Raw genomic sequence first — 16,558 nt, 5'->3', positions numbered from 1 at the left:
CAATCCTGTGAGGTGTGTTTGCTGTGCTGTGCGCCTGTCCGTCCCCTCCGCTGCGTGTGCTCTCTCGCTTGGCTGTTGTGTTGGCGTGTGCCTACCACCTGCCTTGCCTCTTGTCCTCCTCCGCCGCGTTGCATTGCGTTCCTCTCTCAGACACTGCGCAACCTCGCATCATGCCTTTCATACTACCTGTACTTCGCTTCTAACGACATCCCTCGTCCCGACTTCTCCTCCCGCTGACCGCCAGCCCGTCCTCACTTTCCCAATGCGCCTCTAGCGCCACTCTATCCTCCTCTCCGCCTGCCGCTCGTCATCTACTACATCCATATCAACCTACCTACCTTCCAGTCCACCTTGGTTACATCTCTCTCTGCGCTGGAGTCATGCCGACTCGCTGTCCTCCAATATGCACGCCAGACGCAACAACCATCTTTCCATAAGCTCGCCCTCGACATCTGCGCTTCCTCCGCCGACTCTACTCACCCCACGAACACCACGCTCCGCCGCCGCCAAGGACTACCTCCTCTCCGACCGCTCGCTACCCTCGTCGCCTGGACTTCCTCCTTCAATATTGCGCCATGAGAGGCGCTCGGCGACTCCCTACCCTCGACTGCTCAAGAAAATCCTGGTCATCTTCTGCGGCGTCACCGTCCTGGGCTGGCTAGCCGTTCGCCATTGGTACACCACTTTCCATAGGCTGCCTGCTCCGTACGCTCAGGACAACAAGGACCAATACGAACTGGTGGGTGGTGTCTCGTTGCCGGATGAGCCTTCGGTCGTCGCCGTGTTGGACCACAAGGGTAGAGCCAAATGGACCATTTCGATTCCACCTGACCATGGTTTCCCCTTGGCGCCCGCGCAGTACCAGGAGCTATGTGAACAGGCCTCTGAGATTTCCCAAAACATTGGCGAAAACGGTCGCGTGCTTGGCAAGCGCCGCTCGAGAGCGTACTATTACGCGGATCCGCACTTTGTCGACGTAAGCCACGCGTTGGAGGATGGACTGCTACCCGCTGCCAACGCCAAGGTCAGCATGGTTTCGCCGGTTGGATTCGACGATTCCGCGATGCAATCAAACAATGTTTACAAGGGCCAGAAGATGTCCGTGTGCGAACGCAGCCTGACGTTTATCATGGAGACATCGGACGCCGGAATGGGGAATTCGCTGATGGCTCTGTGGATGGCATATGGGCTGGCGAAGAAGGAAGGAAGGGCCTTCTTCGTCGACGACACCCGGTGGTAAGTGAGCGAGTCTGTGTGGACTTTTGGTACGCTCGTGCAATTGACTTCTCAAGGCCTTATGGAAACTACACGGACTACTTTGCGCCACCTCCAGCCCCAGACTGCCTGCCGCCGATGACGAGCCAGGTCCTACCCTGTCCTCACAGCGCGAACCACCTTGCCGTCTCTGCGGCAACGATACCCTGGACTTTTGGCGACGCCTTCGGCGAGGAATATGGCGACCTTAAAAAGACGGGAGTCATGCGCCAGTTTCGTATTTTCGCCCTGGCTAGCCAAGGTTATGAGGCTCTGTTCCGTCTGCGTTCTGACGACGCAAATTACGTCACGGAGAGAACGCGCTTTCTGCAGGAATCAGTGCACCAAAATGGCGGGCTCACGGTCGGAATGCATATTCGTCGCGGTGATCGTCATCCTTTCGAATTCCAATACTCCAAGGATTACATTCCCTTGGACCGCTTCGTACTGGCGGCAAGAGAGTTGCTTGCTGAACGTACAGGGCATCCGCTTCCCGCGAACGAGACCGACGGAAACGTCAATTCGCCGCGAACTCCGTCCGATGCTGACTTCTTTGCTGCTGCATCATCGCAAGCAGTCTTAGCTTCAGATGACCCCAACATCTACAGCTCCCCCGAGATGAGCGCGACTGTGCGCGCTCAAGACCGCATCGTGCTGGCGAGTAAAAAGACGCTCGAAGCATCTGGCGCCAAGAAGACCAACAAATACATCGATGAGATCTCGGGCTGGGAGGGCGGCTTCTACCGCGACGTCTTCTGGAGCCTAGGCCTACCATCCAAACCCGGAACGGCCGAAAAGGGCAAGTCGGATTCGCAAGCCGCTCAGCAGGGCATGCGTATGCGCGAGCTCGTCGGGCGAGCCTATCTCCTCGACATTGCCGTCCTTGCCCACTCCGACGCCTTGCTCTGCACCCTCAGCTCCACGGCATGCCGCCTGCTGGCTGTCATGATGGGATGGGAGAAGGCCATGGCGCAGGGCTCTTGGGTAAATCTGGATGCGGGTTTGGGCTGGAGACCGCTCGACTAATAATCTACATGGGTGGAGTGGAGTTCTGTTTAGAGCGGGCGGATGGCAGGCGGCGCATTTTTTTGTAGATGATTTATCGGTAGATATCCTGATTGTATATAGCGAGCACATGAAGCATTTTTCTCTAGGATAATTTTTTATCAACTTCTTTTCTCTTAAAGCTACGCTGTCGAGCTAGCGTCCGGATATCTAGCGTACGAGGTGCTTCCCGAATACTATCAATTATTTAGTACTGTCGCGGTATCGTCGCGGCGTACTTTCTTCCCTCCTGTAGTAGAGAATACATTTCTAAACCCTACTTCCTAGATTTCTAGACTGCCCCTTTACCAAATCCTAGAGCGCCTTCACAGTGTAATCTATCCGGCGCAGTGTTTTCCAGCGCGGCATCGTCCAGCATGTCATCCAGTGCATCATCTGGTGCGTCCTCTAGTCAACTCTCATCAGTTGCGTGATCAATCAGTCACGCAGCCAATAGTTCAGACGGTCAGTTGTATATCCATTCTTATATTGAGTTGCACAGTTAGTGAGTCGGTCGGTCGCGTAAATAGTCACTCGATGGGTGGTAGCGCTGTTAGTAGGGAGGTTGAATCAGGATTGTATTTATTTATTTAATTTAAATTGTTTTTTCCAGTTTAAGACTGTAGGAGAAGTTGTCTGCATATTTATTTATTTAATCAATTATTTCTTGGCGATTGAATTTCTGACACCCATTTTTGAATTACTGACACCCATTTTTGAATTTCTGACACCTCTGCCTGACTAGACCTAGTGGCACGCGACTGCGCGCGCTGAAGTGGCTTCCGACCTTCCATTGTTGCCTTCCCAATCGGGTAAATATCGTCACTATTTGCTTACTTGCTTCTTACTCACCACCACCTTTCTTACTACCAGACGTCGCGCCCATGATGGCCTCACGAGCCGACCCCAGCAACGGCCCTACCAGCGACGGCCCTGCCAGTGACTCTGCCAGCGACACTGAAGCCGGCCCAGCGCGTCCGCGCCCACAACTCCGGCCCGGTAACCTTGTCGGCGACCTTTCAATCACGGCTCCTGTGCCCAAGGGCAAGGCTCCAGCTGGAAGAGGTGGAGTTGGTAGTGGCAACGCTGGCAGCAGCAGCAGCAGCAGCTGTGGCCGTGGCTGTGTCTGCTCTAAAGACAGAGGCAAGAATTGAGCCAACACCAAGGGCGACATATTGATTACTTAATTGGGTAGTTTCAACAGCTTCATGGCTTTAAACAATCAGAAAACTTCATTTGGTGATGTAACAGGACTAATCAGGTGTGTCGCAAGCCAGCAGGATGCGGGCGCAGGTGGGCGATATTTGCAGAGGTGTCAGAAATTCAAAAATGGGTGTTAGTAATTCAGCGGCCTATTTCTTTAGTTTAACACCCTTTTCTTAGTCTAAGACTATTAGAGGTAAGGTTTTCCTCTATATATATTATACTAAGAAATTTATAGGTTATTACCTATAGCTTTTATAGAGCTACTAACTTTTATAGGTTAGCCTATAAAAATATAGGTTCTCTAATATAGATGTATTTTAAATTATTATAAAGTAAGATAATTTAGGCTAAACCATTATAGTATAAAGTATGAATAAGTATAAAATTAAGAACTAAAAGGCACTAATAAAGGTAATATAAGTGGTAGAAAATTTAGGATAGATTTTACTAAAGTTCTTTTCTCCTAGGGACTCCTAGCTAATATACTAGCTTTTATTAGCTACCTTTTATTAGTAATATAAGTTTCTTTATATAAGCTAAAATATCCTATATTTTTTAGAATTTTTATAACCTTTTTTATAGGTTAACCTGTATTTATCTTCTTTTTACCTTTAAAATATTTGTTTATACTCCTTATAATTTAGTAATAAGTAGAGTGGTATATCGACTAACAAGATACCTAGTAGAAGAGTTAAGGAGATAGGAAGGTATATAGGATAACCTATAAATTTTATAGCTTTTACTATAAAGTTAAGGTTTTCTATAATTTTCCTATATTTAGCTCCCCTATCTATAAAACTCTACTATTTTACTTTAAAACACACACTCGCTTATTACTTGCTTATTTCTACTTATATCATCAATTTAGTAATTTTCCTGTAAGGGCTTAGCTTAAAATATCCAACTATAATTATTAAAAATAAATATAAAAAGGGAATACTATAAATTAGTATAATAGTCTACTATAGTTTAAACCTAATAGGTAATATCCTATATATAGCTCTAGACTACTAGGATACCTATCCCTTTCTCTTATAGTTATTAACTTAAGAGGGACATTAAACTAAATAAATAAATAAATAAATAGTAATAAGTAGAAGTGAGTCTTTTTAGGAGTACTATATCTATATATACTATAACTAATAGATTATAGTACATTTCTAATAGAATTAACTACTAAATTTCCTGCTAAGACTAGCTTTATTTAAAAAAGTATAGTTAATATATATTATAGTATCTCCCTAGGTACTTCCTAAGATAGGTAAGTACTAAAGCTACTCAGTAGTAGTAGTAGATAGTACTATATAATACCTTAATCTACTATAATATATAACTCTATTAATAGGGATATAGATATTAACTACTAGGGGATAATAATATATACCTAGGCCTAACCTACTTCTATTAGAGATAGGATCTACTTTAATAGAAGCCTACTAAGTTAGCTATAGCTAGGTAGGAGTTATAGACCTTAGGTCTCTTAGTATAACCTAGTATAAGTAGGTATAACCTTATACTAGAAAGTAGATAAGAAGGAGATAAGGTAATACTTCTCTTAGTATTCTTTAAAGGGTTCCTTACTAGTTTTAGTATATTTTACTAAGATATAGTAAGTAGAGCTTTAATAGAATAAGTCTAGGATATTAGATCTTAGTAACTAAGTTAGTAGATAAGTAGAGGAGTAAAGAGTAGAAGTAGAAGTAGAAATATAATTACTACTAAAGAACTATCTAGAGAGAGAGGATAAGCCTCTTTTATATACTTCTTTAATAACTAGGATTAACTCTCTTAGCTAATAGTCTAGACCCTAGATCTTAGGGCTAGTTTAAATCCCCTTAAAAGGATTATCCTAGCTCTATACTATTCTAGACTCTTTAAACTTTCTAAATCCTTCTAGACTATAGTCTAGGCTCTTAGTAGCTAGGGAGAGGCTTAATAATACCTAAAATACCCCTCTAGAGATCTAGTCTATTTTATATAGATCTAGACTCTTCTTTCTCTTTTAAGATCCTAAGTATCTTTTCTCTTTTTATAGATCCTAGTGTCATGGCGCAAGCGGAGCGAATCGTCGCTAGCAACTATAGTATTTAACTATAGCGAGGCAAGTTAGTTAAGTAGGTAGTAGATATTATTAAGTATGCTAAGCTACTAAGCTAAATTAAGGTAGACTAGCTAAAAGAGGAAAGGCGCACTAAGCTCTACTTAGCTATATAGTTATAGATGCTAATGCTAACTCCCTACTTCTAAACACTCTACTCTATAATACCACCCCCCCCCCCCCCCCTCCCCTTTAGTAGGCCTCACCCTTAAGGCCTTACCTAAGTCCTTAGTTATTCTTATTATCTAAATCTTCCACTAGTAGGTATATCTTAGCTTAATTATAGTAGTCCTTAACTAGATATTAGTAGTTATAGAAAAAACCTCTATTAGTATTATAGAACTCCCAGTCTAGTAGATAGTTTTTCTAGTCTACTTAGAACTATAAACAACCGTTTCTTTTAAACCTGTAGCCTATAATAGCTATAACCTTACTATTTTTAAGGCTATTATTATTAATAAGGGGCTTACTTATCCTAGTAAGTTAGCCTAGCAACAGGTTAAGCCTAGTAAGGTGTAGTTATAAGATGTTAAACTAAGGTAAGCTTTATAAGCCTTATAGTAGTTTAAGTTAAGCTTAGTTACTATAGACTTATAAAACTTAGTAAGGCCTATTAGCTTTATAATTAAGTCCTCTTAGCCTTAGGCCTTAGTAATATAAGGCTTCTACTATAACAGTGTCACCTAGGCTATCCCTAATAAATAGGTATAATAGCAAAGACCGCTTAGTTATAGAGGTGCTTCTAGTATCTTATTATATAATCTAATTCCCTAGTGTATGCTAAGGAATCTTCTTAGATAATTTCGATCTCTAGATAACGCTACTATATACCTAAGCCTAGTCCCCTTTATTTAATAGGTCCTGCCTATTTAATAAAGTAACTAAGGTGGGATTATAGTGGTAGGGGCTGTATATCCTTAGGTATTCCTAGTAAACTAGCTTAAGTAGGTATATAGACCTTAAACTAGCGTGCTCCTTTAGATAGGTACTTAATAGACTAGGTTATATACTAGTTCTAGTATATTATACACTCTTAGTTGTTTTACTAAGATATATATACTATACTATTACTAGATAGCACTTAGTCCTAAGTAGAGAGGTAGATCTTTAAGAAAGATAGAGTAAAGATAGTAATAAAGTAAATTGAGTAAATGAGAGTTAAAAGTATCTACTATACTAATAGTCTAGAAGAGTCAAGTCTCTTAATAATCTAGGAGCTTTATAACTTCTTTTCTTTAAAAAGAAAGAAATACTAGAAAAATAGACTAAATACTAATAGCCTCCTAGTTTTCTATCTATTCTTAGTAATAGAATAGATTCTACTTCTTATAGAAGAAGTATAGACTTTTTCTACCTATTCTAGTAAATAGAATAGGTTCTACTTCTTATAGAAGAAGTATAGACTATATAGTAGAGTAGAAGCCTTCTTTTCTATAGTATATAATAATACTAGGAGTCGCAACTTATATATAAAGATATATAAGTAAGAAGGTAGAAGAGTTGCTACTAAAGAGTGAAACTAGATAGGACTAAAGTCCCCTATATATACCTTTCCTTTTAGCACCAAGATAGTCCTAAGATAACTCTCTTAATCCTAAGTTCCCTTAGGAGGAAGTTACTACTAACTCTCCTAGCTTAGGTTTTTCTAAGGAAAGAGTTACTACTAACTCTCCTAGCTTAACTAAGTTAACTTAGGGGACTTATTATAACTTATATAACTCTTAATCTTAAGTTTCCTAAGAATAAGAGCTATATTAACTAACCTAGTGCTAGTAGCTTTAAAGCAGAGTAGCACCTTATCTTTTAATTAAAGAAAGATAGCTTAATTACTTAACTAACTTATTAGTAGTAGTAACTAGCCTAGTAGTAATAGTAACTATAAGGAAATAACTAATAAAGTTAAAATAAGGGTCCTAAGTAGCCCTGCTACTAGTAGGACTGTTAGTATAGGGGATCTATACTAACTCTTAAGATAGTTACTTTGAAAGCTAATATCTTAAGAACTAGAAGGGTTATTTTTAGTCCAAAAGAAGTTCTAGAATCCTTAGGGTCTAAAAATTCTAGCCTCCAAATTTCGCGCTTAGTAATCATAAAGAACCAGGGGGATCCATGACCCCTGCTATTTCCTAATAAGGAAGGTTCTCTTGCTAGATTCCTAAGACCTTCTAGAAGAACAAGATACTATAAAAAGTATCTTTGGTATCCAGGGGTAAGGCTTTGCTAAATTACCCCTGGTTACTATAGAGATAGCTAGGAAGGTAGCTAGGTTGCTAAAAACATCCCTTTCCCTAACTACCTAGCTTTTTAAAACTTGCGCGGCCTGTAGCAAGCTAAGCTATATATGGATTAAGACAGGACTTGCACTATTAAAACCAGCTTGCTAAGCTCTATAATCCCGTGTCTAATTCAAGGTACATCCGCAGCTCGGTTCTTCCTAAAATGGATTTTCCTTAGAACCACGCGCGTTACATCTACATAGATATAGTAACCTAGTTTAATCCTTAGTATAGTATATTATTAATTAGCTTATATAGCTATATATACCTACTAGATACTAAGGTTCTCTTATATTTCCTACTAAACTTAGTGTAGCTCCCTGGAGATCTTTTATATATCTTCTATTAATAGCTAATAGGCTTAAGATGCGTCCTATTTACTATACTTAGCTATGTTAATATTAAATAATTACTTTATCTTATAACTAGTGTAGATAGTGAATAGTAAGTAGCTATTAAGGCTTTCTATAGGAATACTATTAGCTATAAGCTATACTAGAGGGAGGAGGTTATACTAGTTAGTTTAATAGAAGTTGCTAAAGTAGTAGAGGTAGTTCTTAATATCCTAAATAGCTTATTCTAATTAGCTATTAGTTTAAGGATAATATATAGTAGAGTACTTTAGATCCACTCTAATAATATAGGCTAGCACGGCCTATAAGTAGGAGATAAAAGGCTAACCTTAGTTAGAGATAATTAAGTTAGGAAACCCTTATATAGTAAAGATATAGTAGAGGAGGGCCTATATAGTAGGTTCTATAGCTATCTCCTTATTTACTATATTAAGGGCAATAAAATATCTCGCCTTACTAAGTTAATTATAGATAATAAGGATTGTATCCTTATCCTTGCTTCTTGCTAAGGGTCCTATAAAGTCTATAGTAATATGCTACTATAGCTAGGTAGGGATAGGGAGAGCCTAAAGCTTACTAGAGATAATAGGATTATTCTACTATACTTGATTATAGTGTATATAATTGCTAATAGTATAATTAATAAGAGCTTAGAGGTAAGGGAACTAGTAGTAAGGCTTAATAAGTAGCCTTATATAATTATAACTAGGGTGTCTAGTAAGGGGGCTCTTATAAATATAGTATATAAGGTAAGCTCTTAGCTCTACTAGTATAATAAGCCTACTATCTATAAAGATATTTCCAGCCTAACTAGTGTAGTATAGTAAATTAGTATTAGTAGCCTTTACTTACTAAGTATCTATCTCCTCTATATAAGCCTTATTAGCTACTAGGATGTTGTTATAGTAAATTAGTATTAGTAGCCTTTACTTACTAAGTATCTATCTCCTCTATATAAGCCTTATTAGCTACTAGGATGTTGTTAATATTAAAGTCTATAATATCCTCCTCCTTAGGCTTATTATCTAACTTGATAGGTGTAGTATTATAACTTAGTAAGACCTATATAGCTTATGTACTATTAGATAGTTATTTAGGTAGTAGGAGTACTTAGTACTATATAAGGTAATATAGATTATTAGGACTAGGTATATCCTATAGTTATTATAATAGAGAATTAGTATATTAATTTACCTGCCTAGGTTGATATATAATTTAGAAGTTATACTCTAAAAGCTTCTCTACCTATTAGACCTAGTAGTGTATTAATTACTTATTAGTTATAAAGTGCTACAAGGTTTAGTAATCTATAAAGATAGTAAAGAGGACTTAGTAGACTTAGAGTTTAGGCTCCTATTCCTCTAATACCTTAATAATAGCAAGGAGCTCCTTATTATAAATAGTGTAGTTTACCTTAGCTAGTATTAGTAACTATAAGTAGTATATAATAGGGTAGAGGTGCCTACTATTATTATACTACAAGAGGATGCTACTAGTAGCCTAGTTAGATAAGTTAGTTTTAATAATTATCTATAGGGTAGGGTTAAAGTGTAAGAGTACTAGAGCTTTAATAAGGGTATCTTTTAGTACCTTAAAGGCCTACTACTACTTCTTACTCTATGTCTATAGGATATTCTTATAAGTAAGCTAGGTAAGAGGCTTTATAAGGGTACTAAATCCTTTAATAAACTATTAGTAGAAGTTTATAATACCTAGGAAGGCCTATATATCTTTTACTAAGTATAGGACCTCCTAGGATTATATAGCTTTAACCTTTATAAAGTTAACCTATAAGCTAGATATAAATATAGTAATACTAAGGAACTTTATCTCCTAGATATTAAATTTATATTTACTAATATCTACCTGTAACCTAAATTGTAGTAGTTATTTAAGGATAGTATAGATATAGTAGTAGTACTTAGTAAGTATATAACTATAAATAAGGATATTATTAAGGTAGGTGGTAGTAAAGTCTCTAAGGAACTAGAAGAGGCACTTATTAATAAGGTGCTACTATATAGCTAGGCTATTAGTAATACTAAAAGGTATAATAAGATATTTATAGGTACTATAGCAAGTATAGAATATAAGAAGGTCTTTAGTCTACTTATTAGTAATATAGATATAGTGGAAAGCTTACCTAATATCTAGTTTAGTAAGGTAGTAAGCTCTGTGTATTTAGCTAATTATCTTATCTAGTAGGGGGATAGGATAATAATCCTTTTTAGTAAGCTTATTAAGCTTATAGTAATTAATATAGAAGTAGATTCTACTACCTAGTTTATAAATAAGTAGGATAGGTAAGGCTATACTAGCTTTACTATACTCTAGGATACCCTTATTAATACCTTTCTAAATATATTACTTTATTTTAGCAAGCTAACTATTAGAGGCGTAGTAAAGGCTAGTATAGCCTAAGTTATTAGGAGAGATACTATCCTTAAGCTTAATCTTAAAGTTAGTCTTAGGTTAGTACTTTAGGAGAGGCTAACTAGGTTTAAAGGCCTTAAGGAGGTTATAGTAGTTAGAGGGGATAAGGTAATAAGGGTCTAAGTTCTTTTAGGCCTCCTACTTAGTAGTAGTAGTATAGAGGTTAGCCTTAGTAATAGTATTAATAGTGTCCTTATAGTTAGTAGAGTAGTATCTAATAGAGTAATAGTTATAGCCCTAGTAGTACTATAGGTAGTAGAATTTAGTAGTACTAATAGGTAAGGTATTATTATAGCTTACCTAGGCCTTACTCTATTCCTTAAAATGTTGTTGATTGTTAACAGCCTACTAGGTAGTCTAATACTATTAGTAGGTAGATTTTACCTAGCTATTAGTAAGCTGGCCAGGATGCTTTATAGATAACTAAGTAATATAGGTAAGAGGCTATTATAGTAGCTTATAGTTAGAATTAGGTAATTTAGGTAGTAACTACTTAATATATTAATAAGATTTAGCTGATTTTAGGTGAGTAAGTAGTTAGATAGGCCTAGTAGGGTGCCAAGGCTTAATATTAATATCTTTACCTAAGTTAGTAATAATAGAATTAGATGTATAGTAGCCTAATATACTAGGCTAAAACTAATTCTAGCCTAATGTATTAGGTAAAAATATATACTTAAGCTGCTAAAAATAATAGCTACCTAATATATAAGGCTAAAGCACCTATATATATATAGTAGTATAGTAAAGGCTACTAATATTAAGTAGATAATTAGTTATTCTAGTAGCCCTAGGTAGTTTTAGGACTAGTTACTACTAAGCCTCTTAAGGCTCTATAGATTTATTATCTTTTACTATTAATACTATATATCCTAGGTCTATAATAAAGCTAAATTGCTTTAGGTAATCCACCCCTATAAATATATTATATACTAGGCTAATATATATAATAATAAAGTTAGCTATTAAGTCTTAATAGAGCTTATATCTCCTATTCTAGCTCCTTAATACCAAGCTACCAACTAATTTATAGGTAAGGTATTAAGTCTAGGTGCGGGCATAGTTACTAATTATCTATAGATACTCTAAAGGCTAGTAATATACTCTAAGCTCCCTAAGCTCTTAAACCTTATCCTAATTAATATAAAGGCCTACTATATAACCTAAATTAATAAGCACGCGGCAATAAATTGCATGACTAAATATTATAAAGTTAACTTTAATAGAATAATAGACCCGGCCTACAGGTCTACTTATAAAAGGAAGGATATAAAATAAGTATATAATTATTTGTCCTCCTACTATAGCTTTATAGAGGACTACTTATTTTCTAACTTACCTTCTTCCTTATTATTATTATTAGCCTTAGTAGCTTAGAAATTATCTATTTTAGTTTTAATAGTAGTAGCCTTACAAGGCCTTAGTCTATAGCCTACATCATCTTAGTAAGGGTAATTACAAGCTAAATAATAGGTGCTATTATAAATATAGCACTATAGCTAACTATTAGTAGACCTTACCTTAATCCTCTATTATTTTGTAAGACGAGTAAGCCACAGGGGATCAAGTTAAGTAGTAATAGGTAATATATTAGAAAGAGATAAAACCTTGTCTTGTAATGGTTTTGCTTAGTAATGATATATATATATGCTTGCTTAAGGCACACATGATACCTAGCTAGGCTCTACCTGGGACTGCCCTAAGGCCTGTCTAGATTAGGAGAGGCCTTGCTATCCTGAATCCTCTATATAAGTGGTATTATACTACCCCCCCCCCTAAGAAGGGTCTATCCTAGAGCCTTATCCCTTATAGCTACACTACCTATTAAAGTAGATGTAATTTATATATTTACTAGCCTACTAATAGGTCCTGTTACCTGTTTATAGTAGGTTGTTGTTAATTACTTACGTGTAACTACTAAAGAGGGTCTTGTAGTTGTATTTAATACAGTTGTCTCTATATTGGTAGGATAATACTAAAGTGTGTAGAAGGAGTAGTATAAGGTTATTAAAGTCACGCATACAACCTATAACTATACTAAGTCTAGCCTATATAGGGATTGTGATAGGTTAAAAGTATTGAAGTAGCTTATACTTGTTAAGCTATATAAGCTAATTATACATCTCTAGTAAGAACCTAGAAGGGAGATTACTAATTTAGTTATATACCTAATACAGAGCGCGCTAGATAATAACAAGGCCTAGCTGCGCTATGATGTTAATGTTAGTTATAATATTATAGTATTAGAGATATAGTATAAAGCTCTAAAAGGTAGTATCTAGGTCTATAGAGGCTATAAAGTAGTTATTAATATAACTAAAGACTTTTTAGACTAGTTATAGGATTAGCCCTAGTATAGTAGACTAGACTAGGGCTTTATAAGTTAGTATTATTAAGCTTAAATAAGGGTTTTTAGTATAGTTGCAAGGCGCGGAATTACTATAATTATATAGTAGTAGTAAGTGTAATTATAGAGGATAGCACTAGGTATAGCTGTTTCCTTCTAGATCTAGTATAGTTATAGGGTAGTAGCTACTTAGTAGGTGCTAATTATATATATAAGTAGGGTATAGGTAGCAACTATCCCTTACTTATATACTCTTAATACTAAACTTTTAACAATAATAGCATTTTATATAGATAGTGTTTACTATATACTATCTACCTTTCTACCTGCTACCTGCTACTATACCTGGCTAATTTAGCTATATACCTAACCTAGGGCGCCCGCATACCTACTATATAAGGAGTATAAGAACCTCCCCTCTAGCTATTATACTCTATCTTTAACTATTAACTCTACACCTCTTTTTCTCTTATAACCTATCCTCTATTCTTATATTATTATACCTTAGTTATCTAAGCTACCTCCTATCTCTACTAGCCTTTAGGCTAAGTGTTGCTTTTATAATAATACTATGCCTATACTTTAGGCGCTGCCTACTATAACCTAGCCTCTAGCCTGCTACTAGTGTATTAATGCTTAGGTCTAAGGCTATATATTTCTAATAGGTCTAGGCAATATTTAGGACTATACTAAGGCTCTAGAGGGTTATTAGAGGTAAGTTACCACCCTACTACTAAGTAGCCTAAGCTAATCTGCTAATATATAGTAGCACTTTAGTCCCTATCTATAAGCTAGTAAAGTAGTTTACTATTAACTACTTATACGCTAATAGTATAGCTATTAGTCCCTACACATGCTATTAGAGTCTTTAGAATAAATATTACCTTATAGGTTTCCTTATTATTTAAGCCTGTATACTTTATACTAATAATTTAATATAGTTTCCTCCCTATCTCACCCGCACCTATAATATGGTCTTGGCGCGTTACCTTTAGCTCTTTAATAAGGTTGCCTAGCACCTTGCTAGTTGTCTATTACTAGCCTGTCCCTATATTATATCTATATCGCGCTACTATTACTATTACTTATCCTCTAGCTTACTACCTATTATTCCTTACTACTATGCTAGTTGTACTAAGTAGGCATTACTAACTAAGGGCTTAACCCTTAATTCCTTAGACCTTAGTAGTCCTTGCTACTTATATAGTAAGACCTAGAGCTAGAGTCCTAAGAAGGCTCACCTCTATAGTAGCACTAATAATATATTATACCTTAACTTTAACAATGATATAGGCCTAGATAAGGAAGAGTCTTTAGATAAGGAGTAGGATAAGGATAAGGAAGAGTAGGGGTTAAGTAGTAACTCTAAGTTATAGTTAGAGCCGTGTTAGAGTAGTACTACTAATATTTCTATAATAGATATTAGTAAGGGCAATAAGTCTAAGGCACCTTATACTCTAGTTAAGGCTTGTAAGCTACTTATAAAGCCTACTATAAAGCCTATTATAGATAGCAATAAGGATAATAATAATAAGGATAACTTGGATTATATATTATCTAGTATTATTATAGAGGCAGCTACTATTACTACTAACTATATTAATATTTCTACTATTAAGGACTAGACTACTATTAATTCTAATAAGGCCTTTAGTTATCTAGTTATAGAGTAGATTACCTATACTTAATAGTTCCTATACCTTACCTAGACCTAGAATACCTAGCTTAAGTAGAAGGCTAATAATAAGAGTATTACTCCTAAGGTATATAGCTACACTTATAAGGTTTCCTATGAGTAGAAGAAGGCTTAGTATATTGTAAGTCCCTTATACCTAAGTTGCATCTATTACTAATATAATATAGGCTAGTTATAGTTATACTAGTCTATCTAAGCCCTTTAACTTGCTAGTTAACCTAAAGGTTAAGGCACGCTAGCTAAAGGACATGCCGGAGGCTAAGAGGGACTAGGTCTAGCGATTCGTGTACTTGACTTAGGTTTCTTAGGCTTGTATAATAGCAGCTGCTGCCTCTTCCTATAATTTTATCTAGTCCGCGTGCTACTACACTGCGGATAGGACTATTATAGGTAGAGGGTATAGTTGGCTATTATTAGGATTACTAGGGTAGAGCGCCCTAGTATCCTCTCCCTCTCCCCCCTCCTAGAGGGGGGTGGTGTCTACTTCTAGGACGCTATTAGGTAGGTTAGCTTTGACTCCTAAGGCAAGCCTAATAGGAGTCTTAATAGTTGTTAAGTAGACCTTGTTATTATAGGTAATCTATATAGATAGTAAGAGCAAGGCCTAATTATCCTACTTATAGTTAATATATATACATAGATACACCTCTAGCTCCTAGTTCTATTATTCTATCTAGCTATTAGTCTAGGGGTGGAATGCTATGCTAAGCTTATAGATAATATATAGCTTATAGTAAAATATACTCTATTTATTACTAATAAATAGGCTACCCTAGTCTATAATAAGGCTTTTAGGCATGCTAGATAGATTAATAACTTCTTAATAGAACTAAGCAGCAAGCTCCTCTACTTTTATTATTTTATGGACTAGATAGTACTAGACGAACTTTATAAACCTATTAACTAGGACTAGGATTATATTATATTTATATCTATTATAGTCCTAGGACACTAGGAGGTCTATAATAAAGTCTATAGAAAAGTGTTTCTATACCTATATAGGGGGTTTAAGTAGGCTTAGGAGCCTATATAGCATATAGTACCTAGGCTTATTTCTTTAGCAGGCGTTATAGTCTTCTAGGTATATAGTAATATCTTTTCCTAGGGTTAACTAGTAGTACTTTTAGGTAATAATAGCTATAGTATACTTAATGCTATAGTACCCCCTAGTAGGATTATTATAGTTCTATATAAGGATCTTATAGTAGATAGGAGTAATATTTAGAATAATAATTCTACTATCTTATTATATAAGACTATATAGGTCAAGGCTATACTATTCCTTAACTACTCTAGTACTAGGTTCACCCCTTATAGCCTTAGCTACATCTCTACAAAGAGCATCTATCTACTGGGCGTCTAGGATAAGCCTAAGTAGTAACTAAGGGGGATTAGTCCATGCTATTTTACTAACTATAGCTATAACCATAGCCTTATAAGGTATAAGGCTCTATGCTAAGCCTATACTATAGATTAGCCCTATAAGCTATCTATAAAGTTTAATATAAGTAGGTATCTTTAAGTCCTATTTACCTTTAAGTTCATCCTAGGACGCATCTATCTCTAGGTTAGGTAGTATTATAGTACTAGGGAGTAACCCCTACTTCTATACTTATAGCTTATTCTAAAGTATAGGTAGTATTATATCTAGTAGTAGCTATTTAATAGTCTCCTTAAACCCCTTTTTATAGTTAGGTTAGTAGGATATACTATCTACTAGGTTTAACTTCCTAGGCTAGAAGCCTATTTTAAAATTAAATTTAGCTAAGTACTTAGTATAGTAAGCTTAGTAAGCTATTAGTAACTTTGTTTCTATAAAGTACTTTAGATTCTTATAATCTATTAGGATAT

At 36.3% G+C, this 16,558-nt stretch overlaps 1 protein-coding gene across 1 annotated transcript; it reads left to right on the top strand.

The window, feature by feature from the left end:
• Window positions 1–19: 19 nt before the first annotated feature.
• Window positions 20–2,435, top strand: BKA78DRAFT_60431 (uncharacterized protein). Its single transcript, XM_066893447.1, has 2 exons — window positions 20–1,236; window positions 1,293–2,435. The coding sequence occupies exons 1-2, from the start codon at window positions 404–406 to the stop codon at window positions 2,278–2,280; spliced, it is 1,821 nt and encodes a 606-aa protein (XP_066738579.1). The 5' UTR covers window positions 20–403; the 3' UTR covers window positions 2,281–2,435.
• The last annotated feature ends 14,123 nt before the right edge of the window (window positions 2,436–16,558 follow it).

Source organism: Phyllosticta capitalensis (genome assembly GCF_038381095.1).
Source record: "Phyllosticta capitalensis strain CBS 128856 chromosome Unknown BKA78scaffold_13, whole genome shotgun sequence".
Lineage (NCBI taxonomy): Eukaryota > Fungi > Ascomycota > Dothideomycetes > Botryosphaeriales > Phyllostictaceae > Phyllosticta > Phyllosticta capitalensis.
This window is presented reverse-complemented; position numbering and strand designations above follow the sequence as displayed.

Excerpts from the sequence above, each read along its gene's own strand:
- BKA78DRAFT_60431 (XM_066893447.1), top strand. The coding sequence starts at position 404 with ATGCACGCCAGACGCAACAACCATCTTTCCATAAGCTCGCCCTCGACA. Across the intron at positions 1,237-1,292 it reads TTCGTCGACGACACCCGGTG|GCCTTATGGAAACTACACGG; the intron begins GTAAGTGAGCGA and ends TGACTTCTCAAG.